Source organism: Periophthalmus magnuspinnatus, chromosome 11 (assembly GCF_009829125.3).
Source record: "Periophthalmus magnuspinnatus isolate fPerMag1 chromosome 11, fPerMag1.2.pri, whole genome shotgun sequence".
In the NCBI taxonomy this organism is placed as follows: Eukaryota; Metazoa; Chordata; class Actinopteri; order Gobiiformes; family Gobiidae; genus Periophthalmus; species Periophthalmus magnuspinnatus.
The window spans coordinates 14,014,653-14,039,580 of NC_047136.2; the positions used below are offsets into that span (position 1 = coordinate 14,014,653).

At 37.3% G+C, this 24,928-nt stretch overlaps 1 protein-coding gene across 1 annotated transcript; it reads left to right on the forward strand.

The window, feature by feature from the left end:
* The first annotated feature begins 669 nt into the window (after positions 1 to 669).
* LOC117379110 (uncharacterized) lies at positions 670 to 20,410 on the forward strand. Its single transcript, XM_055225484.1, has 10 exons — positions 670 to 739; positions 7,131 to 7,188; positions 7,397 to 7,417; positions 7,774 to 8,073; positions 8,620 to 8,707; positions 8,788 to 9,008; positions 9,272 to 9,559; positions 10,308 to 10,483; positions 16,427 to 16,519; positions 19,973 to 20,410. The coding sequence occupies exons 2-10, from the start codon at positions 7,143 to 7,145 to the stop codon at positions 20,408 to 20,410; spliced, it is 1,671 nt and encodes a 556-aa protein (XP_055081459.1). The 5' UTR covers positions 670 to 739; positions 7,131 to 7,142.
* The last annotated feature ends 4,518 nt before the right edge of the window (positions 20,411 to 24,928 follow it).

The following is a 24,928-nucleotide window of genomic DNA, read 5'->3' on the forward strand; positions in this document are numbered from 1 at the left end:
TAAATCAATTGTTACATTTTAATGGAATCCCACACAAAAAAGTGCAAATTTGTGGAGACATTTAAAGTTCCTCTTCTGGTGGAGGGTCTGCCACCTTCTCGTATGTCCAACAGTATGACATTAAACATAGGCTATCTATCTATTAAAGACACCGTCATGCCAAGTTATAGGTCAGATCTGTGTAAAGGCGACCCCACTCACAGTAAGAAAGGATCCATGTTTACTGGGGTATTTTCACTTATAGCACGTGTAACTTAAGAAAGCTAAAATGTACACGTTTAATCCCAAAATGTGGACAGTTTCAGACAAAGCAATAGCCTGTCTCAAAAAACCTTCCACCAGAAAAGTTCCACAGTGCCTCTTTAAAGTCTCAAAACTACAAAACCCACTCCAGGTAAGTGCTTTTGTAAAAGACACGCCCCCAAACCCGTGTGCGCCGGTCATCTGAGGTTAAACTGCAGAGTTGCTTGATCTAAATGGCACTGGGCCAAGCTTTGACGGAAATTGCCGAAGATTCACGAGCACTTCCGATCCCACACGCTCCACAAATCGTTAGCATCCGAAAGTCTCCCGCTGCTCCCGGTCTGTCCCAGCTACAGCAGGCTATTGTCGTGCTTGAGGAGGCGAAGAAAAGCCCAGAAAAATTACATAAAATAAGAAAAAGGCGATTTTTTTTCCAACAAAGCATCAATTTGCCCCTCCCAAAACTGCAGACTGTGGGATTGAAGGCTTGGAGAAGGTAATTACATTGATCACACTTTTCATTCATGTGTTAGCTAATACTGCATTTGCGCCCATATTCAACTTTAACGCTAACACTGAGGCATGTTAGCGTGTTAAATTCTGCAGGTTGGGTCGCTCTTTTGACTGTTTCTTGACGCTGGGATGCTTGGGGCGTAGAAACATCAGACATCTTCACATATTAATTGAATTTGGGCATATTACGTGTGTGCGTAAAGCTATGGATGAAAAGGCGACATTAACCCTTTTTTGCGTCTTCTATCATCGCCTATTGGCTTTTCCTATTAATGTTCATTGAGCTTTCTATTCAAGTGTTACACATTGGAAGAGGGGTTGCTGCAGTGGGATTTTCCTGTGATCTGGAACATCCCTTCTTTGGAGAGTGAGGGAGGAAAACATTAAAATACGCATTGCCTTAGGCCACTTGCAACCCTCATGTTGCTGACTAAGTATTTGGCACAGTACAGGCTATTACAGTGTGTGAAGGAGGAGGCCTGTTACAATTGATGTTACTATGTTATGTACCAATGGATCCCTCTAGGACTTTTTCTCATTCAAGAGATAAGATATTTTGTTTTAATTGTCAGACGCTATGGCAACGGTCTTAATTTCTCATCATTCTGAAACCCATGAATAGATGCTTTGACCTACTGCCATGTATTGAATATGCATCAATCTTCTTTTGATGAGAGAAGACACGTAAAGATTGGCTTGCTGTACATCCTGCTCCCTTTCTCTCTTCTGTGTCCTATATTAGATCGAGGTATCTTGTCTTCTTAGCCCTCTCTCTCTCTCCCTCTATCTCCTTCTCTCACATCTTAAGCAGCAGATCCTTGTTACAGCTTCATTCATACTGGTCGTGACACACCCTTGGCTGCACCAGGCTTTCTTTATGGGCTTCTGCTGCTGTACTGAGGGGGAGATGGTAGAGGGGAGAGTGGGGAGCAGAAAAGGGAAATTGCAGGGGACTTAGCAGCAGTACGGTGCAGGCGACTTCGATCTACTCTGGTATTGATTTGAGAGATCCTACTGCCATTGACAAACTGTCCACAGACAAAGTTCGGGCTCACAAAAGCTTTGCATAACATAAATATTGTTGTGGAAATATATGATGCTTTATATGGTGGGTTTGAGTAATAGTATTCAGTGCTATTCAATGCAATGCAGAAGCCAGATATAGGACTAAGACAACAGCACATGATACATACAGCAACTCCTTTCTGATAATTGAGACATCGTGTAGTTATTCATTTGACCATCTGGTACTACTACTGATGCCTATAACACATATGGCTACCACATTTGTGCATAGGTGAGGTTGCTGTAGTTTCTTGCCCAAGGACACAGCAGCAGCTGAAGCTGAAGTCGAAGCTGGGATTTACCAGCGAACATTCAGTTTTTAACCATTTTTAACCACATGAGCCACTGGAATAAATGGACGATATATTGAAGATGAAATGGCAAACAATAAAGTTATTCAATGATTGCATTATATTAGATTTTACTTATATTGGCAAGATACAAGTACTCATTGGCCTACAAGATTGATTGATTGATTGATACTAATTGTTTGTTCAAAAGCAAGCTCTTTCCTGGGTTATGTGAACAGTTGGTTGGTGCATTATTCATTCACTCCTTAACACATTTATTTATGGGTTTCAGATGACATCACAATATTCTGTGTCATAGTATATTTAAAACAGATGTGAGTAGCTAAAATTAATATTGTCAAAATGTATTTTTTGTTATAATATGGTGAGATTTAGAGCCTAGTCACTAATAGAAATGATCCTGTTCAATATTTGTAAATTTGCCAGAATACATTTTGATAAGGCAATCAGAAAATCACACAAAAGTGAAATGCCTTGCCTAAGAACTCAACAACAGGTACCGGTGATCAAACCACACCTAATTTTTGATATCTCTCTTTTGAACCATTTTATATAATTATCTTTGCCTGGCAAATCCAGAATGATATCTCTGTATTTTTTATACAGATTGATATCAGTCTGGTCCCCTCTGTTCCGTCTCAACTCTGGACAAACGTGATCTTGCATTCAGATTTGTTTTTTTCAGTGACAGTGAAACAAAGGAGCTCATTGGTCACCTGTGATTTACAAATAAAATCAAATTTATCTCACCTCAGACTAACAGAGTTTAGTGTTTCGCCCACTGATTCTGCTGAAATTTGCAATTTTTTTCAGCTTCCTGTAATATTTCTTTCCTTTATTTTTTACGATATGGACAGATCATGCATGTCCCCGCTAATTCACCTGTCAATCTTGCCAATCTGAAAACAGGGAGATTCACTGGTGACCAAACTCACATCTTTGTAACTATTGAAGAAATGTGTATTCTGGATCACAGGCAGCTATTACCTTATACTGAATCAGAATGGTGTCTTTTAGTGGAATTGCATTTACATTACATTTTCCACAAATAATGAGCACATTTAGTCCACTTTCCTAATCTAATTTATGGTAAAACATTTATGTAACACTAAGTATCCAAGATTCAAGAGAGAGAGTTTGTATCTGTAACTATAGACCAGGCTATTGGACATGCATTTCCTCCTTATGTGCAGGATAGACAGGGAGAGCTGGAAAAGGCTCTTAGCTCTGTCAGATTGAATGGATGTCATGCTGAGAAGATCACACTGCCCAGTGTAAATGCTACCCTGTGACCACAAGGAGGCAGCATGTGTCACATCCACTTCACCTAATGCCCCAAGAGACAAGAGAATAACAAACCCATTTAATTACACTTTAAAATGGACATAGTTGGGTAAATGCAGTTGTTCCACATTGCTTTATATAAAGATTAATAAAATATAACTTCAAAATGTAACATAACCTGATCCCAGTGTGGAAAAAGGGTTGAGACTACCCACGGATGATGTGTACTATATATATATATATGGTGGTGTTTCCAGTCCGTACTCTGCACAGGTGTTTCTGTACACTATGCCCGCCACTTGGTTATGCCGCTCCATGTATGCTTTCCCTGCAGCATCTTCCATCCTGCAGTTATGTGTTGGGTTGTTGGGCTGTGGGGTTGGGTTGTTGGGCTGTCGGGTGGCTGGGTGGGTTTGGTGGGTGGGACTGATTTTAGTGCTTTGTAAAGCACTTTGTGTTACTTTTTTTTTGTATGAAAAGTGCTCTATAAATAAAGTTTGATTTGATTTGATTTGATTTGGATTGTCTTAGGGGACTCTTTGCACAGCCTACACCTTGGGCCTTGTCTGGTGTGGTTGTTCTGGACCTCTATTGCTCTATTGCTCATTGCCTGCTCCTGTGCAGCCAGGATGAGTGCCTCTGTGCTGTCCTTCAGACCAATTCTCTCAAGCCATTGGTAGGATCTCTTGATATCAGTCACTTCAGTTATGTTCCAGTAGTACATGTACATGTAAGGGCTTGTCCTCCCATGACGGTATGTCCAGCACCTCTTCCCCTGCGCTCCACTGTCTGAGACGCTCATTCTTAGCATACAGCTTGATGTCATCCATGTAGTGGAGGTGTCCATAGCCAGTGTTGTCAATGACTTGGCTAAGGGAGTACAGAACATCAGTGGGGACAGTGCGTCTCCGTGGTATATGCCATTTTTGACTGTTACATGTGCATGCGGTTTGCTATTGGCGTCAAGGGTGGTTTTCTACAACCTCATTGAGTTTGCAATGAAGCCTCTCCTGTTAATGTTGTGCAGCTCCAGGCATTCAGTGATCCATGTGTGTGGCGTTGAGTCGTATGCTTTCTGCAGTCTCGGGCAACCATTCAGTCTACCAGGAGCTGGTGTTTGGCTCCCCGTGTATCTACAATTGCTTCCTTCACATGTTTTTATTGATAACATATAAGCCAATAGGAATGTAAGAGTGCTAATAAATTCAAAATTATTGATTTTTTAATAATTTTTTTTTTGCCTCCAGATCTTGAACTAGTCTTGGTCAGGACTATAGTGGGAGGATTGTACCTATTCTGCATGTTTTGGTTTGATGGGTGATGGGGCAAACTGGAGTGTTTAGAGCAGAGGTGTCAAACACATTTTTATTAAGGGCCACATCAGCAAAATAGCTGCTCTCAAAGGGCCAGATGTAAAATAAATCTAACTAATTTTTTAACTTATGAATAAACTGTTTCTGTATTTATTACTTATTCTAGTTACAAATATTGCATATGCATTTGTTTGGATGTAAAAATATGGCTGTGTAACTGTGTATCTCCTGATAAAATGACATTTTAAGACCACCACACCTTTTAATTTACCTTGTCGAGGGCCACATAAAAAGATGTGGAGGGCCACATTTGGCACGCGGGCCTTGAGTTTGACGCGTGTGGTTTAGAGGAACCCCACCCAGACACAGGGAGAACATGCAAACTCTACACACAGAGGCCAGCTAAAATATCTTTTCATTTTCTTCTCCGTGTCAGATGCTGCTTTTCCCCACTGTGTTAATTGCATATCTTGTTAACAGGGTTTTGTAGCTTTTTTGTGTTTGTCTTGCAGTTTTAGTAACAACCAGATAATATTTGTAGATGAATCTGTTCTGAAAATTAAACAAAAGTATCAATCATGCTGTACAATATAATTGTCAGCAAGAATGAAAATCAAAGGCACAAGCTTAATACTAAGTACATTGGAGCTAAAATGCCATTTAGATTTAGCTGTGGTTCATTTTGCAGTCTGAGATTTAATGAACATATTGGTACTGCAGTGATTAGAGTCAGTGTGGCTGGTCCCAGGTCGTCTATCTAATTATTCACGTTTATTAACTGGACTCTGTAGCTTTAATCCAGTGCAGTGGAGGTGAAAGGTCAAACGCGTCTATGAGCCAGCTGTTTTTTCCGTTGTCCCTTGAGATGACTGTGGACTATAGTATACAGCTTATATCTGTAAATGTATGTTTTGGCAGGCTACTCTGTGATCAAATAAAAGAAAAGGGACAAAGTGTAGATTTGGGCCAAAAATACTCAATTGTACTTGTGAAAGTTTTAAAAAATAAAATTTTAATAAACTGCTTTGAGTATAAATCTTTTTCTGTGTCCATCTGGTATGTATAGAATGGTCACTAACATTGGGCCATATGAAATGTCCTTTAAAGACCAAACAAATGGGGCTGAAACAAGTTCATCAATGAATTACAACTAATCAGTTATTGAGATGATTGTCAACTAATTTACTGATTTCTAAAAAGGCATTTAACTTACTTTTCTCCAAGGAGATGTTACTGTTTTGCATGGAATATTCCGCAGTATGGCATTAAACATGTCTATCTTCATGGAAACAAGCAGAAGATGCCACTAGGAGGATCCCCTACTCGAAAATGTACATAGTGCATTGTTAAATATTATCAACATATTGTAAAATTATAAATATAAAGATTCAAAAACTGCAAAAAAAACGGTTATATTGGAATAGTAGTAGTAGTAGTAGTAGTAGTAGTAGTAGTAGTAGCAGCAGCAGCAGGAGCAGTAGTAATTGGAGTAGTTGGAGTTGTTGTTGAATCATGGCTGGGCCTTTTAAGCCGTCTGTGAATGTTCAAATACATTAGTGTCTAGATTGCTGACATAGCTTTTCCTCTAAGAGCTAATTTGTGAAAATGCAAATCTCTGCTGTCGGATCAGCTCTGCATCACAGTATAAAGTGGAAAAGGCATTACTACCCATTCTATCTTGTGGTTTGAGGAAAATATTTGTATTTGAATGTGTCTATACTGCAGTCTAAATATGAACTAAACCAAAAGGTCCAATGTCAAAAGAGCATCTGGTTTAAAGCAGAATTCAGAGTTTACAACTTTACATCTGAATCTGCATTTTAAAACGTATTTCTATATGTTATTCTTAAGATGAAAATAAAATAAAATCTATGAGCTATCTATCTATTTCACTTTTTGCCATATCAACTAGCCCAAGTTTAAATCTAGGGCTAAAGCAGGTCTTAAGCACAACCAGGACTATACCAGGATTCAGGAGCAGATTTGGGTCTACACTGTCTTCTCTGCAAAAATAACATCAGTAATTAAATCTAGACAACACTGATTAGCAGCCAGTCTATAATTGCAACATATATTGACTTTGAGGGAGTATAGACCCACCCACAATCACAGGTCGAATCCCAAGACATCTCAGTGAACCAGTCCATAGCCTCAGCCTGCATAGACACAGTGGGCTGTACAATCAAAATGAAGATTCAAATCACTGAGGAAATAGGAGAAAAGAATACATTTTGAGGTTACAACTTAATGCCAAAAGAAGAAAAAGAGTTACTTCCTTATGTTAAATGAAATCAAATCCATTCATACATCTATAATTAGTTTACACAGCTCTTAACTTAACCCACTTCCTGTTCTGTGCTCTAAAAAGCCTGACTAAATGTTTGTGTTGTGTTCTTTTCAGAAAGTTTTCGAGATGAAGGTAATAGTGGCTGCTCTGCTCGGAGCCCTGTTCTGCTCAGGTAAGCACAATCGTGATCGACCACTGGAGAGCTCTACTGCTTCCGCTAAACGTCAGCTTTCCTTTACACAATTTTACAGTTTTTTCCACTTCAAATAGAGTTTTAAAAAACAGATTTTTATGCCATGTAGATTTCAAAGAGATTTGACTCTTTTGTGATCTGTATTAGTTTACATTTCTTAAATTGGGTTTTATCTTTCCTCTTGCAGTGGCACTGGCTTCTCCAAAAGGTAAGACCCATTATTTTCAATTATTCAATCTGTTGATGAAACAAGTTAACATATTATGCAATAAATAATGGTAATGAAAAACCTGTTACTATACATGAGTTCTAATAATCAGATCATTTAATATGTTTTGCTACTGAACTGATGTGGCCACAGTATTTATGAGATTTTGCTTCCTGTTTATAGGCACCATTTTGAGTACTTTTCATCATTCAAAAGATTAATTGTTAAATAGTTCATTACTATGACAATGGTGCAAATTTTTTATTGCTCTTAAATTGAATTCCATGGATTTTTTGTATTGTTCCCTGTCTTCCTCTGTGAATCCTTTAAGCTAACATGCCCCTCTTGCTCTCTAGTTAAAGAAGAACACAGAACGGCCTTTTTTGGGGAGGACCTGTACATAAACGTCCCACCAAAGGAGCTGGGCGAGGTGGTATTCAAACCCAGGACAAACTACTCCATAAACGTGGTTCTTCTTCAGGGGGGACAGGTGCTGACCCAACCCCAGCCTCAAGGCAACCTTAGTGGGCCTGAAGTCCGCCTCATTTCCCCCGGACACATCATCCTGGAGAACCTGCAGGAGAAGGACGAGGGGCTGTACATCATCAAGAGCAACACTTCTTCTGTGGTTAAAAAACTCACTGTATTCGTCAGAGGTGCGTCACGATAATTATTATATTGATTTAATGTTATATAATATTCATCATGTGCACCATTTCTTTGCACTAAGGGAAAAAATGTGTATCAATAACATCTGAGCTGAGGTAAATCAAATGATTAACATCTCATTCATTAGCGTAACTTTCATTCTGCTTTTTATTTATTGCAGCTTATGTTTTTGTACACATTTTATTTTTTTCATTCTACTGTGTTTGGGTCACTGTGTCAGTGACAAAGGTCTTAATGGCCAAAATCAATTCAGAAGGTCCTAAAGACCAACCATAAATTTGGATCAATACTATTGTTTGGTAGATTTTTATGTGTGCATAAATTGAAAAACTACTTGAAGCAACCTTTAAATCATTTTTTTAAACTAAATATTTGATTTGTGGCTGATTTAGGATACACACTAAGACTGTGGATAGAATAACTTACAAGTTAGATGTTAAATATACCTTTTGAACCAGGGCTGGACTGGCCATTTGGAGCTTCCGGAGTTTTCCCTGTTTGGACTTGATCTCACCACACTCTTTCGTTTTCAGATTGTGCTATGGAGCAGATTGTAAAGTATGGAGATCACTATGACATCCATGTCAGTCATGTAGAAGGGCCTATTGCTCTGGAGTTCACGTATGTTAAACATATTTTTTAATCATAATTATAACTTTTTGCTGTGATATTTATCTTCATTTCACTCCTGTTTCCCTCAGGCCTAGCGTGAGTCCTTCTAATCAGACAGACATAGTTCCCACAGAGCCCCCTCCCATATTGCTGTTTAATCAGTCTGTTCTGCTGGAGGAGTACGAGGGCAGACTCACCGTGAGTGATAAGAAGGTGACGCTGCGCTCCGTCCGCATGTCCGACGAGGGGGGCTACAACATCCTTGACAAAAACGGGAAAGTCAGAAGAAGGAACTGCCTCAATGTCAGAGGTGAGACATGTGCACTACATAGGTTACTGTCAGTTCTTATAAAGGTATTCCATTCCATACTTTTTATGCTGTTTGGAGAGAGGTGGCTTAGATTTGTTGTGTCCTTGAGCAAGACACTTCATATTGCTTTGTTTATAAAAGTGGTGTGTGACATGCTGTAGGCGCAGATTGGCAGCCACTGCTACCACCACTGAATACTGAGAGTGACTGACTGATATACACAATCTCTCTCTCTCCCTCTTTCCCTCGCTTTATTTCCACAGAGCACCAAAACTACATGCACCTTACCTATGGCTCTAACCTGAAGATGAACCTTTACCTGCACCACTCCAACCTGAACGTGGTGTACCGGTCCAAATCGGACCACCTGGACAGACCCATCATAGAGCAGGGAGCGGTGGTCTCTCCCCTGGACACGCAGCTGGAGGGCAGGCTGACCGTAGAGGGCGCTGTGATCCACATGAAGAAACTACTGGAGTCTGACACAGGGGTTTTCAAAATGACCGACTTGGAGGGAAATTCTGTGGCTCACGTTTACATCGACGTTGAGCGTAAGGAGCTTTCTACATACTTGATAACCTTATCCTTTACATATGGATGGGCATTAGTAAAGAATTATATCTCCATATTTGTTGGGACTGTCTCAGTGATCAGTAATCAGCTTATATGGGGTTAAATATGTAATATGTATATGTATTGTAAATCTCAATGCACAATATTATAATAAAGCAACTACTAACTATTACTACTAACTAACTATATAACTGACCAAGGATGTGACTGACTGGAGCCTTTGGGTCAATGATATTGGCAAAAATCAAACTTCCCAATACATTTTAGAATTCTCCTTGTAACAAAAAACATATTTGAGCAATCCATAAGAAATATGCTTAAACATGTTTATCTGTCTTGGCCGAGGTTAAGATATTGCAGTATCGTGGTCTGTGAACTCAAACACAGGCCTATACAGCCATGTATAATAATCTCACAAAAGAAAAGATGATCTGCACCAGATTTTACTTTCCATCAACACACAATAAAAGTACACATTACATTACTATTACATTTCTATATGAACGTAGCTCCTTATTAACATCAGCTCAGTAAAATACAGTAAACTGAACCTTAAATCCTGCACTGCAAGTTTCTAGTCCTTTTCATCAACTCTTCTTTCTGCTTTTTATCATTTACTGTAATTTTGCATGTCTTCAAAACTCTGAATTACATATTGTCTTGTCAAAAAGAAATCACATATTTCTAATCAGAGAAATTAACACACTTTCCCTCTCTTGCTTATAGCCTATAAGCTTCCAAAACTGACAGTAGCGATCCTGTCCCTGCTCGCTCTGGTGGCCTTTATGCTGCTTGTGTGTCTGCTGTCGTGTATTTACAAAGTACACAAAAGAAATGAGAAGAACAAGAAACTCCGGCTCCTCGCTCAGCAGTCCAAAGGCGATGGAGAAGCCTTCAGACAGGTAGCACTTTTGGGTTAATATCTGGCTAAATTATATATATATATATATATATATATATATATATATATATATATATATATATATATATATATAACATTTATAAAGATTGCTGTAAGATTATTATGGCATAGTGAAGCATTTTTTCTTTTTTTTGTTTGTTTTATTTATTTGTATTCCCTGTTTTCTCATCAATGTCACATTATTTTACTGCAAACATTAATCTGCATTAGTGAAAATAATTCAGAGTATGATCAGATTTGACTATTTCTTACTTTAAAGAGTGTGTTTTACTTCTATGGGATATTGACTGCTAACACAGAACATATTTAGATCACCACAATACCTTTTATTGTTTTTTAAATGCTATATTGGCCTAAAACAATGTAGTAACATGTTTCAGTTTCGTTTCTAACATTCTGAGTATCTCCTCTCTTTGCTCACAATACAATCAGCGTGCATGCCACTAATGAAACTACTGCTCATCGCATCAGGTTTGTCAAGTTGTTGTGTACAGTTTAGTTTGAAAGAAAATGTATTTTTATTTTCCCCACTTTCTTCCATTAGAAATTGCATTGAAAATGCAAGAAAGACCTCTCACTGCAGTCACAGGGACCAAAGTTTAGCACAGAACCGTGCAGCACTGGCTATTTTGAAATCAGTGCCGTCAAATTAAATGTTGGGGTTGCATGTTTAATGCAGTAGCTTGTTTTATCTCATTCATAAAAGATTACCCCCAATGGCCAATGATTACTTCTGAATACAATCTTTTTAGTTTTGACAATTTTCTTTAGATTGAAAAACATTTTTAGTAGAAGAAAAAAAATTGACAATTTTATTTTTAGCCGAAATCACCCAGCCCTGTGCTTTTGTATATTTATGGAGAAGTGTCATGTGGGAGCATGGTTGATGTACGTTTGTGGACATTGAGCACTGCACAGAATCTTATAGCTAACTGTAAGGAGGGTCCGAATAAGGCCCGGGAGAGAGCGCTAAAATACACTAAAACCTGTTCAGGCATGTTTTTGATGAGGGAACAATGTTATATATATACCCCTCTTTAAATATATAATTATTTCATCTTTTTGCATCTCTTAATTTAATTGCTTGAAATCTGACCAAATAGAAAGTGAGATAAAATAATTTTAAGTCGCACATATTTGTATTATATTCTCTCTTTACAGTTTATTTTTCCATATCCATTAAAAAGAGCAAAGTATAACAATGACTTGGTTCATTTTTGAATAAAACAGAAGAGCAGTTGGTTTGTAGGGAGGATGCGTGTGGTGAGAGAGTGTGTGGGAAATGCATTAGAGCAAATAGATGGTCAGCTGGTCTGTCCACCCCCTGATGTCATCCACAAATGTCACATTTGGCAAATCAGCTTATGCATGTGCAGCCACAATAGCTTTTCTCTGGTCTATGGCTTTCATAATATAAAAAAATATAATACCAGAATATGTAGGGATATTTAGGTCCACAGCTAGTGCAGTACTGACTTGTGTGACTAGTGCGGATTTAGGGAAATTCACTAATCTTTGTGAAATCATTGTGTGCTCTTTGCAGCATTCGCAGTTGTAGATTGGTGAATTTATGGACCTGTTAAATACCCATTAAAAACAATTATTCAACCATTAGAAGGCCCTAAACAGCAGGCTCAGTTATCGATCACATCCAGACCAATAATTAGCTGTGTTGTGACAATAAGGAGCCAGATAAATGAAAGGGTGTATGATATTTAGTGCTTTAAAAGTGGTTTATTGATCACATAATTGTTCTGTTTACCCCTGAACGATGAGTCCTCCTCCTGCAAAATCAACAACATGAGAATAAAGAGCAATTAAAAACCACAGAGAGCTTTCAGTTTTTTATTATTTTGGTAGAAGAATGGAAAGAGGCCTGTTCATTTATGTACACTGTCTAACTTTTCACTTCCTTCTTGTATCTCTAGAGAGCATTGTTTTGCCTGGAATGTTCCATAGTATGGCATTGAACAAACTCTATCTACCCAGCATTTATTGAATTACAGGTGTTTTTATTGCCCCAAAATACCTTGGAAAACATGTCTTCTTACTTACTACAGTGAGGTCGCCGCGCCACAGATCTTACCTGCGTCACCTGCTTGTCTCCATGCAGGTGACGCAGTTTAATGCTGTACTGTGGAATGTTCCAGACAAAGCACCCTTAAAGAAACAAAACAATACATATCTGACAGACTATATAGATAGTTTATCAAAGTCCAAATTTGCCAAAAAGACAAAAGGACTGTTTAGTTTTTAAGACTTTTTTGAGAGACCAACTCAAGTTTCAACATTAGTCACAATACAATCATAGTACTAATTATATGAAACTTATAAAAACAATACATTTCAGGTTAAGAAAGACATTGGGGTTATGGGTTACTATTTGAGCAATAAAGTCATCTAGTGTATAGGCCTCTAAAATGGGGATATGTTTTGGTACAGATCTATTTTGTTCAAAAGGAGTTATATTATTACTTTTGGCTTCATTAAGTTTTGCTGCTAAGTCTATTGACTCACTGTCTCTTGTTTACAGTCAGGTGCACCGCAGAGCCTCGCCAAAAACAACTCATTTAAACTGAAATGCACAAATGTTACAGAAAAGTTAAATTACTCTTTTGTTCTTTGTTTATTCAAATCAAAACCTTATAGATGAACCTGACATTTAGAGGATGTGGTTGAATAAAATGTAACATCAGCATTACTTTTCCCTCGGCTGGGTCGATACGTCTCTTTTATTGTTTATTCTAGCCTGTCTTGTCTTGCATCACTGCTGATAAATAGACAGTGAAGTTACTTAAGCAACAATGTGATAGCTGTGGACATTATATCCAAAATAGAAATACAAAAATGTTGAACCTTGTCAGAATTTGTTAGGGATTGGGTCCACACACCTGCAATATTAATCTTATGTCTTGAAGTCCTTTCAGCTGACAACAATTCTATTGTCTATTGAGAAAAATATTCACTTTTGTTTCTTTATGTTAACAGAGAAGTTGAACTTTGTGTCAGATTTTGTTCCATGTAGATAGGTTCAGTAATTACAGGAAAATTAACCATAAACTAGGTTAACAAATTGGCATTCTGACATTTAAATAGCAAATTCCACATTCTTATTGAGAAACAAGTTCATCTCAATGTTGTAACACACAGTATTCATCACAAGGTTTAAGAGTAAAGACATAAAACAAAAACCCATTCTTTTAGGTAACAAATTGTCAATCTGACATTTAAGTAGCAAACTCCAGAATACAGTTTTGAACCATAGGGAGTCTAAAGTGTTGTGATATGAAGTGAACCCGTAAGATCATATTTTGGTAATTTACAAAGAAAATATTGTTGTGTGAGAGAGCCATATGTGGAGTGGGCAGAAGTATTAAGTACTTTATGTTCTCTTGTCTTCTTTGTTATATAATGCATATCTGTGTGTGTGTGTGTCATTTTATTGCAGAAATTCAACTTCCTTCCCTGAAAATCAGTGGGTGTTTTGTGTTTGTCTGTGTTGTAAATGTATCTTTTTAAATGTACTGTATTTAATTATAGTATTATCGCTCCATTCTGTCACTGGTTAATATAAGATTCTTTGTACAGTGACATTACATATTAGATAGATTAGACACTGCAGTGCTGCATGCATGAATATTTTAAAGTTACTATGTAAAAATAGTCCCATCATATATCACAGTAATTGGAAGGTAGTATGTAAGCCATCCAATATTTCTATCTAGACATAAGCCCTTGAGGTGGCTGTCAACTTATTAAGATGCTCTATGTTCCCTGTCAATTAGACAGCAGTTATAAATTGATCAAAGGGTCTGCCACTCTCTAGTCTCCAAGGAGATGTAATCTGTACTTTGGCGGGAATGTTCCACAGCATGGCATTAAATATTAGATTTATTTATTAGATATTTCTTGTATTTATTCAAATATAGGCTTTTTTAACACAAAATACATACATTCTTAGTGTGAGCAGGCTCCTCTCTCCATAGATCTGACCTATTAACTTGGGTCTGGTGGCGGCGCCTGCTTGTGTTCATGGAGAAAAATGTTTAATTCCCATACTGTGGAACATTTTTCCACCAGTTATATGTGGAGGAATGTTCCATTGTGTTATATTATGCACTTTAAAATAGTGATAACAACATCTGAGCCTTGTCCAATCTTCTAATTAATATAAAGCCATTTTCACACACCACCACCAGCAAGGAGTGAAGAATCCAGGCAGGATCATGTCTGGACAATGTCATTAACACACCCTGGCACAGCAGACTCTTCGACACATACAGATTCACACACCTGGCTAAATGAGCCACGTGGGGCGGAGGCAAAGACGTAAAAACACTGCACTGCAACAAGGGCTCCCACAGCTACAAGAGAGATACAGATATGCGATGGATGAAAACGTTATTGATCTGAGACTTTTAATGCACCGTTCACTGCGCAAATTGAACCATAAAAAACTATCAAAGGAGACAGCACATGCAGGCTTTTGCGTAAAATGTTACGCCTGTCTCTCCATGTTGGAGAAACAGGCGTAAACTCTTTGCACAAGACAGACTGCTGCTTTTTGTACATTTCATTATGATCTATAATCTTGGCTGCCTTTTCTCTTTGTATGTACACCTTGCGTTAACACGCCCATTAAGGTGATTAGCGCACCTTGTGCAACACTGCAGTTTGCACAAACAGACCGTCATTTCTTGGGAATAGCCATGTGGCATTGTGTGTGAAAATTGCTTAAGTGGGTAAGAATCATGATAGAAGCTGAAAATGTATTAAATGCTGATGCTATTGAAATTAAGACATCAGATTTTTATAATTTTACCCATGCACCCGTAGTTTATTGAGATATATTTAGTCTCATCTATTACCCTACTAAAGGGAACAACACAAGTTTCTCATTTGTGATAATAGGAAGATCGATAGAGACTCAATATTAGACCAGTGTGTGGTATGGAGTACAACCTCACTTTTCCATCTTTTCATTTGTGTATTTGTGTGTGTTTTGAGTGGTGTGTTGATCCTGTTGTGTCAATGTGAAACTGAATGTTTGTTTGTCTCGACAGCTGAGGTTGAGATGAGGGTCTGGTCGCTGATGGATTCTCACATGGATCAAAAATCTCAAAGGCCACTGTCAGACACTCACAGGGATTTTACCCAAGAGGCCAATAAATCAAACACACCCTTTCACAGTAAACACTCAACAGGATCCTGCTTTTATCAATGCAGCCTTGTGTTCTTATATTCTAGTGAACACAAATCACTTGTATGATAGGACTTTTTGTTACTTTTCTGCAGTTTTTCTAATTGTAATTTTTGTCTGTATTTTTATTGACTTGATTAAAAACACAGCAGGAACAATAAATGTATATCTTTATTTAATTTAAGCTGTTTAAATCATTGTGGCTATTATTAATAAATATTTTCTTATAATTAACATACTTTATGATTCATGTTTACTTAAGACAACCATCCGTAATTAGATTGGCCGACCCACCACTGCTGTATTCTCACATATCACCAGTAGATGCTATCTACGTTACTGCAGTCTGATAATGTGCCAGCTTTGGCCAGACAGAAGAAGACCAGAGAACACACCTGAGCCTGAACAAAGCTCAGGTATGGGGAGGAGGAAGGGGGAACATGTTGCATATTTGCCATCTATTGGTAAAAATCTATTTATGAATGGTAGCTTTAAAGGTACCATCAGCCCTACATCATGTAAGTGGCCTTTAGGTTAACAATTATCATGGCTTTGTCTTGTCTCAACCTCAAATCTAAAGTTAAACTGTTTGTCTGCTGTATAATATGTGTTGTGTGTATGTCTTGTGTCTGTATCAAAAACCGTCCACTGTTTTTGTTGTGATTCAACATGGGTAGGTTTTGCCTCTATCTGTATATTATTATTGTATATTCTTGTGTTCAGGTGGTGCATGAGGCCTATACACGCTTCACTGAGGAGTCCCTTATGCAGTCCATGTGTGACCAGCCCTCAGAGAGCACAGAGGTCACCATCAAGGTCAGTAGTATATTGGCATTTCAATTAAAACTTTATTATATGTCTAATTTATATGTCATTCAAAGTCTCTTCATCCAACTGGGACTAAGATATTTTTAATACCCTCACTGTGATTGGTTAATCCAGATGACACTCACTCAGAGCATGACAGAAGGTGACCAATTCATGGATTTCATCACATGAAACAATCTACTTAAGAAAAAGTATTGTAATGTACTTTAAGAGTAAAAAGTAGTGTCAAAGTGTTAAATGTATTATTATTGATAAAAAAGACATATTTTGGTCAACAGCTGCATTGATTGTTCATATGAATTTTGTGTATTGATTTAGTTTGCTCAAAGCCGAAGCTTGGCTTGAACTCAAAAACTTTAGTCAGGATGTTACCACATACATGATAAAATAAAAATAACCCCTCAAATCATATGAAAGGTACTTTGTACTTTTCAGTCCTGTTCAAGAATGTAGTGGAGTAGAAAATACAGATACCTGCTCTCAAATGTAGTGAAGTAAAAGTCAAACGTATCCACTGTAAAAATGTATAGCTACCTAAAAATTCTACTAAAGTACAGTACTTTACTACTTGTACTTACCTTACACCACTTAAGAGTTGGATATGTCGATGGCTGAGTTTTGCAGGGTCAAATTACAAGTTACTGTTACTGTACTGCCTACTCCACTATTACATAACAGGGTTGGGTAAAGCACTTGATGTAATATGGATTTTCTTACCCATTGAAGAAAATGGCTTATCATTTATTTATGAAACAGATAGAAATAAATGTCCTACAACCTCAAAAGAGCACGATCTAACATTTTCTGGTGGAGTGGTCTGCTATCTGCGTAGCTCCATGGAGATGCTATTGCTTTGCAGGGAATGTTCCACAATATTTCATGAAAATTTCTAGCATTTATTTGATGACGATGTTTTTTAATTGCTAAATAAATACCTTGAAAAACATGTATTGTTACTGTAATTTGCGTCACCTCTGCATAGATCGGACCTGTAACTTGGGCTTGTGTTTTTTACCTCTTTGTCTCCATTGAATTAGAGTTTAATGCCGTACTGTGAAACATTCCAGGCAAAGCAATAACGCAGAGACCATCAGCCACTCCTCAACACCACCATCAGAAAGGTTTCATAATGCACTTTTAATCTGAATTATACTGAACTACTCCAATCATGTGTAGAATACAAGTATTTCAAGTATAGATTTTCATTTTTACTGTGCTTGTGTGACCTCTGTTCATGTTTATTACTGTTATTTATGAGGCATGAGTGCAACCATTTACCCCAGATTTATTACATGTGAAACCCAGGTCTGTGATTAGATCCAAGAGATTCAGCTGTGAGCAACCCTAAAACAATAAATAAAAATACTCTCTGCCATTTTAGTGTTTAAGGACTGTGTAAAAATGACCTTCTATAAAATATCATTGCAAAGGTAATCAACAACCAGTCAAGCTTATACAATGAAATGGGCATTGGATATGGGATATAGTACAGTCTAAGACGTGATATTGAAAGAGAAAGTAAGGCTAATTTAGTACAATAGTCAAGGTGGAGATAAGATAAAATAATATATAGTGTCCACTGATGTCAACACTGCAAAAATATCTAGCATTATTAGTTTGCATTACATTATAAGTTTGAAATAATGAAAAATCAAGTAAGTGCAAGGTGCTCGAAAAAAGAAGTACGGTATAGAAAAAAGTAGGGATGTTAAAAAGTGAGAAACTAATCTATGGGTATTGAAAGAAATTGTTTAAATAGGAACGTTCCTGGTTGGTTTTACACTTGTCTTGATCTATTTCAGAACTAATATATGGCTACTTGAAGTTTAACATTAAAGAAGCTATTATTATCTTGTATTATCTAAAAATAGTACTAGTAATGATCAACCAACCAGAAAATCAATATGCTTTTTTAGTCCACAATATTGTAATCAAATAATTGAGGTCCAAAAAGTAAATAGATCTTGTAAAAACTACTTAACTTACGGTAAATACATTTTCAGAATGTAAGTAATTTTAACTGATTTCTGTATTTGCTCTTTTGGAAGTGGATCAGTTCCAATTTCAAACCTATGAAATGTGTAACCACATGATTTTTCATGTCAAATCATATAACCTACTAAAGCTCTATTCCCCATGTAGTGAAAGGTGATTCTATAAATAAAGCAGTAACGGTGTAAATTATTCACATTGTTTTTACACTGACCTCAATCCCAGTTTCCTCCACTCCTCCTTTAGTCTAGCCTTTCTAAATTGTAGTGTATTTTGCTACTTTAAATGCATAGATTTAAACATGATGAAAGATTAGCACTGTTGACATTGAAATTCACAATTCAATATTTTGGTCAAATATCATCTACGAACAGGAAACTAAAATCCCTCATTATAACTACAATTATGTTCATATATATATTGCATTTGCGATTGGATTCGCATATATTTTATACTTTCAACAAGTTCAGCAGCATTAACATTTAACGGAGCTCTAAAATATTAATTGTTAATGTAATCCAAAAATCCCAGGCATTTCAGAACATGTTAGTGGAGATCTGAACTGCAGGCTTAGCACATTTTAAATATAATAAGATCATCAACAAGAGACAGGATCATTTCAGAAGTTCTTTGCAGACGACAGTCTAATGTAATCAAATTTTATCAGTGAAAAATGCAGCTTTTATTATTTTTTTATTAGAAAACAAATTATCAGAAAACAGATTTTTTTTCTAGTATTTATTAATAAAAATATATAGATCATTATTTTACATTGTGTTCATTGTAAACTACAAAATTGATCTAAAATTTTGATACAATTTTTCCAAAATGTCTACACAACATTTTTAAACCATGCATGTATGATCTGGAGTCTAAACAGTTACTTTTTGGGACAGGGGCGGAGACAAAGGTTGGGTGAAAACTGATTTTTCCTGAGAACACAAGCCTTGAAAGGATTACTCAAACATGGTTGAGTAAACTATGATGAGGGAACACTGTTAAAACATAATTAAAAGATCATTAAAGGTGCACTGTGTAACTTTTCTGGTACAGCGTCTTCCAACTGCCTGCCTCCATGGAGATTTTATTGGATTGAATGTTCCACAACATATATCTCCATGGAGACAAGCAGGTAACATCACTAGGCCAAGTTACAGATCAGATCTGTGGAGAAGCGACCCTGCTTACTGTAAGAATGTATGGTTTTCATGGTATTTTGAAACAATAAAAACACATGTAATTGGATAAATGTAATATACCATACTGTGGAACCATGTAATAACAAACAACAACTCCATGGAAACAAGCAGGTATCGCCACCAGAAAAGTCGCATAGTGCACCTTTAAGCTGATTTAGCTAAACACCCCTTTAAGACCAATAGTATTTAAATTATATTTTATCTGTCCGTTTTTTGTTTTTTTCCATTGATATTTATTTTGTCTTTTTAGGGTCTGGAGGTGTCTAAACCCGGCCGTTACCAGACTCTGCCTTCGGACAACAACCTGATGGAGATGAGTGATTCTGGGGTTGAATTCAACAGCTCCGGTCTCCCCCTGGACAGTGACACGGACGGGGGTCTAACCTATGCCTCCCACAAGCCCCTCCTCAACGCAGTCTCCCCCACAGCCATCAGCGAAGTCCCCAACAACAGCCCCGACCTCACTGCCCCGAACGGAGAGCTCAGTGCCACCCGAACGCCCGACTCTATCCTGAGTGCCAGTCCAGCCTCCAACCCACGTTCTTTTGTGGCTGTGACACCGGACGGCAGCCAGCAGGGGGCAGCATCTCCCGGAGCAGTGTCCAGAGGAACCACGGGATCGGCAAAGACAGAGGGAGGTGGTGAGGTTGGAGATGTGGTACAAAATGAAGCGACCCAAAGCACCTGAACGTAAATATATCGAATTCATCAAACTTCAATTGTGAAATCATAATTATGGTTCTGCAAAATGAGGACCTTAACCACACACCTCCATCCATGCATTTGAATGTCAACGTGGACTACGAATCACGCAAGGAGAATAAATACAAAAGGATCTCAAGAAATGAAAACAAAACAGAAAAAAACTAGAACTGTTGAATTCTTCACAACCCAATACTATGCACTGAAAAATCTGATGCAAAAAAAAGTTTAAAACGAATACCTGACACACTTATAGACATTGCATGCATTCAATTAATTTAGACATTAGAATACACAAATGCATGTAATTCAGTGGGCCAAGGTGTAAAGAATGCCAGACAGCGCAAGACTGTTAAAATATGGTAAACAAAAGACGGTTGGCTAGTCAGAGCTCAGAGGAATCAGTGATGTAGAGATATAAGAGCAAAACCTATTTTGAAGGTAAATATCTTCCTGCCATCTATGACAACACAATGGCAGAAGCTATTATTGCATTTCCACCCACACAAACTCTATTACGAACTGTACAAAAATGTCACAAAACACGTCCGCTTCATTGATCTCACCGATCTCGGGTTTCATTCACGGGGGATCTCTGTGTATGGGTTTTTACTTCTGCAACACAACAAAACCTCCAAAAAAATAGTGTTGAAGATAGGCTATCGGCTCACGCTTTCCTTTTCCTCCACCCCTCACCTGTCTGCACCTGACAGCATCTGTCATATTGGAGGATCTTGCCCAAATAAACTGTCAAATGCCACTCAAGGTAATAATATACACCAAGAAATCACGCCCTAGTACCAGAGACCATCCAAGTGGAGAAACCGCTGTATATATTTTGGTCTCGATCACCTATGTCTCAAAACCTGTCAGTGTGTAATAGTGTCTAGACAATACAAGCGCACTTTGGTGGAAAAATGACCAGTCTAGACCCGAAATTTGATTTTTTTTTTTATGAAATTGACTATTTGAGGAGCTATTGACTGACTTGCATGATTAAAAACCTCCTATTTCAATCTCCTGATTATTGTTGCACAGTATTTTGCCAAAAATGAAGAGACTGCAAAGACAAAGTTCGATCAATCTCTGATAGCGGCACGGCCCACAGCCCCAGCGGGATCAGGCTGAGTAATGATAATAATGGGAGGTTTGTGATGGGTTGGGTGCATTCAAAACTAGCAGCGTTCATCCATCAAAGCTACGGGAAGAGAGAGAGGACAAAAGAGATGAGAGAGAGTAATGTTTGGATCAATGGAGCTAATAGAGGAAAATAGAAAGGTTTGGATTTCCTGCAAAGTTTCAGTGCAGAAGTGGGTAGAATAGCCAAAAAGTGCCCCTACTTCAACATAATATCACTCAAGTAAGAGTAAAAAGTAGTGGTCCAAGAAATTATTTAAGTAAGAGTTTACTTTAAAGTATTTCTAAGAGTAAGGAAATGTTTGGACATAACATCTGAATTATGAAGTTGATGTAATTGGAAGGACAAAACATACATTGCACAAAACAATAAATAATACACAATATGGTTAACATAAAGGAAAGGGTTACCTTAACTTTTACTTAAGTAATAGTACTGTTACAGTGTAAAATATATTACTCAGGTGGGAGTAAAAGTGTTGTGTCTGAAAACTACTCCAAGAAGTACTGTTGTATTAAAAAGTAGTAAAAGTACTAAAGCAAATGTACTACTCACCTCTGTAAAGTGATTTACATTTTTAATATGTAATGATTTCTAGTGGAATATGCAACACCAAAACTTTGAGTAGTTGACTTAGAAATGTAGTTGTAATTGTCAAAGAGGTTAAACTAATTAATTCAAAATGCATTATGAAAGTAGAAATAGTTGATTTACTGTCCAAACTCTGTAAGAATTAAGTCACAATCAAAACACTTGTTAGAAGAACATGATTTTGGCTAATTGGCTTTTCTTGGCAAGACAGAACTGCATTTATTTGAAAGCTTTTTGGTTTTTTTTGTTGTTTTTTTATGTGGGCAGCAAAACACTGGAACCATATGCCCAAGAATCTAAAGACTTTGTACAACTAGTTAGTAATGTGTTTGCAGCCATTTCAACATTAATTTCAACTTTGCGGACAAAACATACTCCATTTATTTGCGCATTGGACTGACACAATGGACACTATTGCAACCCCTTGTGGCTGAATTATTGAAATGATAATTGTACAAAACACAAACCAATTTATTCTTACACTGTAACCAGCTCTCGTAGGGAATACAGTCCTAACATTAACATTGGCCCATTACTATACACTGTTTTCCTGTCAGCTGAATAACCATGACATGCATTACATCCCCTAAGTGCAGAGGCGTACTACCTCTGCAGCCCTCATCACATCAGGTCTACAGAGTCCCCGGGGTCCTATTCAGTGTTATTGAAAGCTGTCCACAAATGGCTACCTCGCACTGAAATGAATGATGTCAGAGAAGAGGCCACTTAATTCAAGCTGAGAGTAACCTCACACAAGCATATACTGTTTTAAAGACAAGCACAAAATGTAATATGGTCAAAAGTTTGGACACTCCCGTCGCTGAAAGCAGGTTGTGGGTTAGATTCCCAGACTTGCCAAGCCTTTTTCCTGTGTGCTGATATAAATAATGCACGGCTTCTGACAAAAGCCAAAGAATAGATCAAATGCAAAGGACAAATGTAACTACGGATAATGGGAAAATCAATAAAGCTGCACTATGTAACTTTTCTGGTGCCAGATCCGCCACCTGCTTGTCTCCATGGAGATGACATTGCTTTGCCAAGTAACAATAGATGGCAACACCAGTCCAAAATAAATATCAGATCTATGGAGAGGTAAGCCTCAGTAGGAACACATGCTTTTAGAGTTGTGTTTAAGGAATAGCATAGAAATACCTGTAATTGAATAATTGTAATTCCACACTGTGGAACATTCCAATTAAAGTAACATCTCCATGGAGACAAGCAGGTGACAGTCCTTCAGTCAGAAAATATAGATCTAATATCATGGTGTGTTCAAACTTTTTACTAGCACTGAAACTGTAAAATGTCTTAATTCAAGAATGCAAAAAAGTTGCAGCTACTATAAATCAGTAAGATATCTGCAAAAAAAAAAAAAAAAAGACTATTTCAATGGCATTCAGGAAAATAAGTACATTTGACCACTATTGTTAATATTAATAGCACTGAAACATGCATGTTGTTGTATACTCTATGGAAGTGCTTGTGTGAATGCAGGGACACATGCTAATCTGTTGTAAATATAAAATCTAAATTCTAACTTCAGGGACTGACAAACATTGTAGTGACTGAATGAAACTTAAGCAATATTATTACTGAATAGCACTGAACCAATAGAGCATAAATGTTTGGTCATGTCTATCACTTAATTGTAACATTCCCCAGTGTTGTAAATACAGTAATAGTTTTTGCATGTGTATAGTGCAAAATATATTTATATAATGGCAAGGCTTATGCAAGATTTTATACTCAAATGCTGTATTTATTCTTTAACCCTTTACTGACATGTTCATTGCTCGTAGATATTGTAGCGTTGCATTGGTACAGTGTTTACATGTGTTCACATCTTCTGTGCAGTAGTGCCACTAACATAGCTAAATTTTACTTTTTGATTTCATTTTGAGAAGGATATTTTTGGAAAATTACATGAATACATCAGGGTAGCATTGTACTATGTGGAAGGAGTGTTTTAAAGTTTTAGCTATTACCATTACAAGCCAAAATAGATGCCAAAACTATTTCTTTCTTTCTTGTTTTATAGATAATATTTGTTTTTCTTTCTTTTTGTCCATATATCTGCTTGATTGGCAGGAAAGTCAATGGGAAGTGGGGAAAGCATCTGGGATACCTTAAGAGCCAGGTTTAGAACTGCTCATTTGTACTGTAATAAACTACTTACATAACAGTGTAGGTCATTGATCTCTAAGTCAATTTTGTACATAACATTTGATAGCTCTGTGGTACTATAAATCCCACTAGGAGTCTGGCCAACACTGAATAACAGTCATATTTTAATATTCATGAATGGGGCAAGAGAAATTACTCTTCACAAACATTTTTTATTGAAATAATCACACTTTATATTCATAGCTTTGCATTGAGACTAGACAGTGCAATTCCACATTTATAGGAGCTGAATAAAAATAAAATGTCCAGAACTTGCTTGACCTTTTGGTGGTGAGAATCTTGTCCCGAGTCCTTGTTTTTAGGGCCCTTTGTGAAACTGGAGATGGACTCAATCTACATCGACCCTGGCTTCACCAAAGAACTTCACTTGGCCTCATTCAAACTCTATCTGATATTTTCTGTTCCATTGCACACTCCTATCATCCAAGTAGTGCTTTCTCTGAGTGCTAAGAGAACCAAGGAGAAGAGGCAATTTCAATCAAAACTCCCCTTCACTTGTGCTCCATTCAACTCAGTGTTAATCCAAATATCATAAATAAACATGAAATTATGTCGGCGGCACTTAGCTGCACTTCTGATTGCATTGAA

Excerpts from the sequence above, each read along its gene's own strand:
- LOC117379110 (XM_055225484.1), top strand. The coding sequence starts at position 7,143 with ATGAAGGTAATAGTGGCTGCTCTGCTCGGAGCCCTGTTCTGCTCAG. Across the intron at positions 8,074-8,619 it reads ACTCACTGTATTCGTCAGAG|ATTGTGCTATGGAGCAGATT; the intron begins GTGCGTCACGAT and ends TTTCGTTTTCAG. Across the intron at positions 9,560-10,307 it reads CGTTTACATCGACGTTGAGC|CCTATAAGCTTCCAAAACTG; the intron begins GTAAGGAGCTTT and ends TCTTGCTTATAG.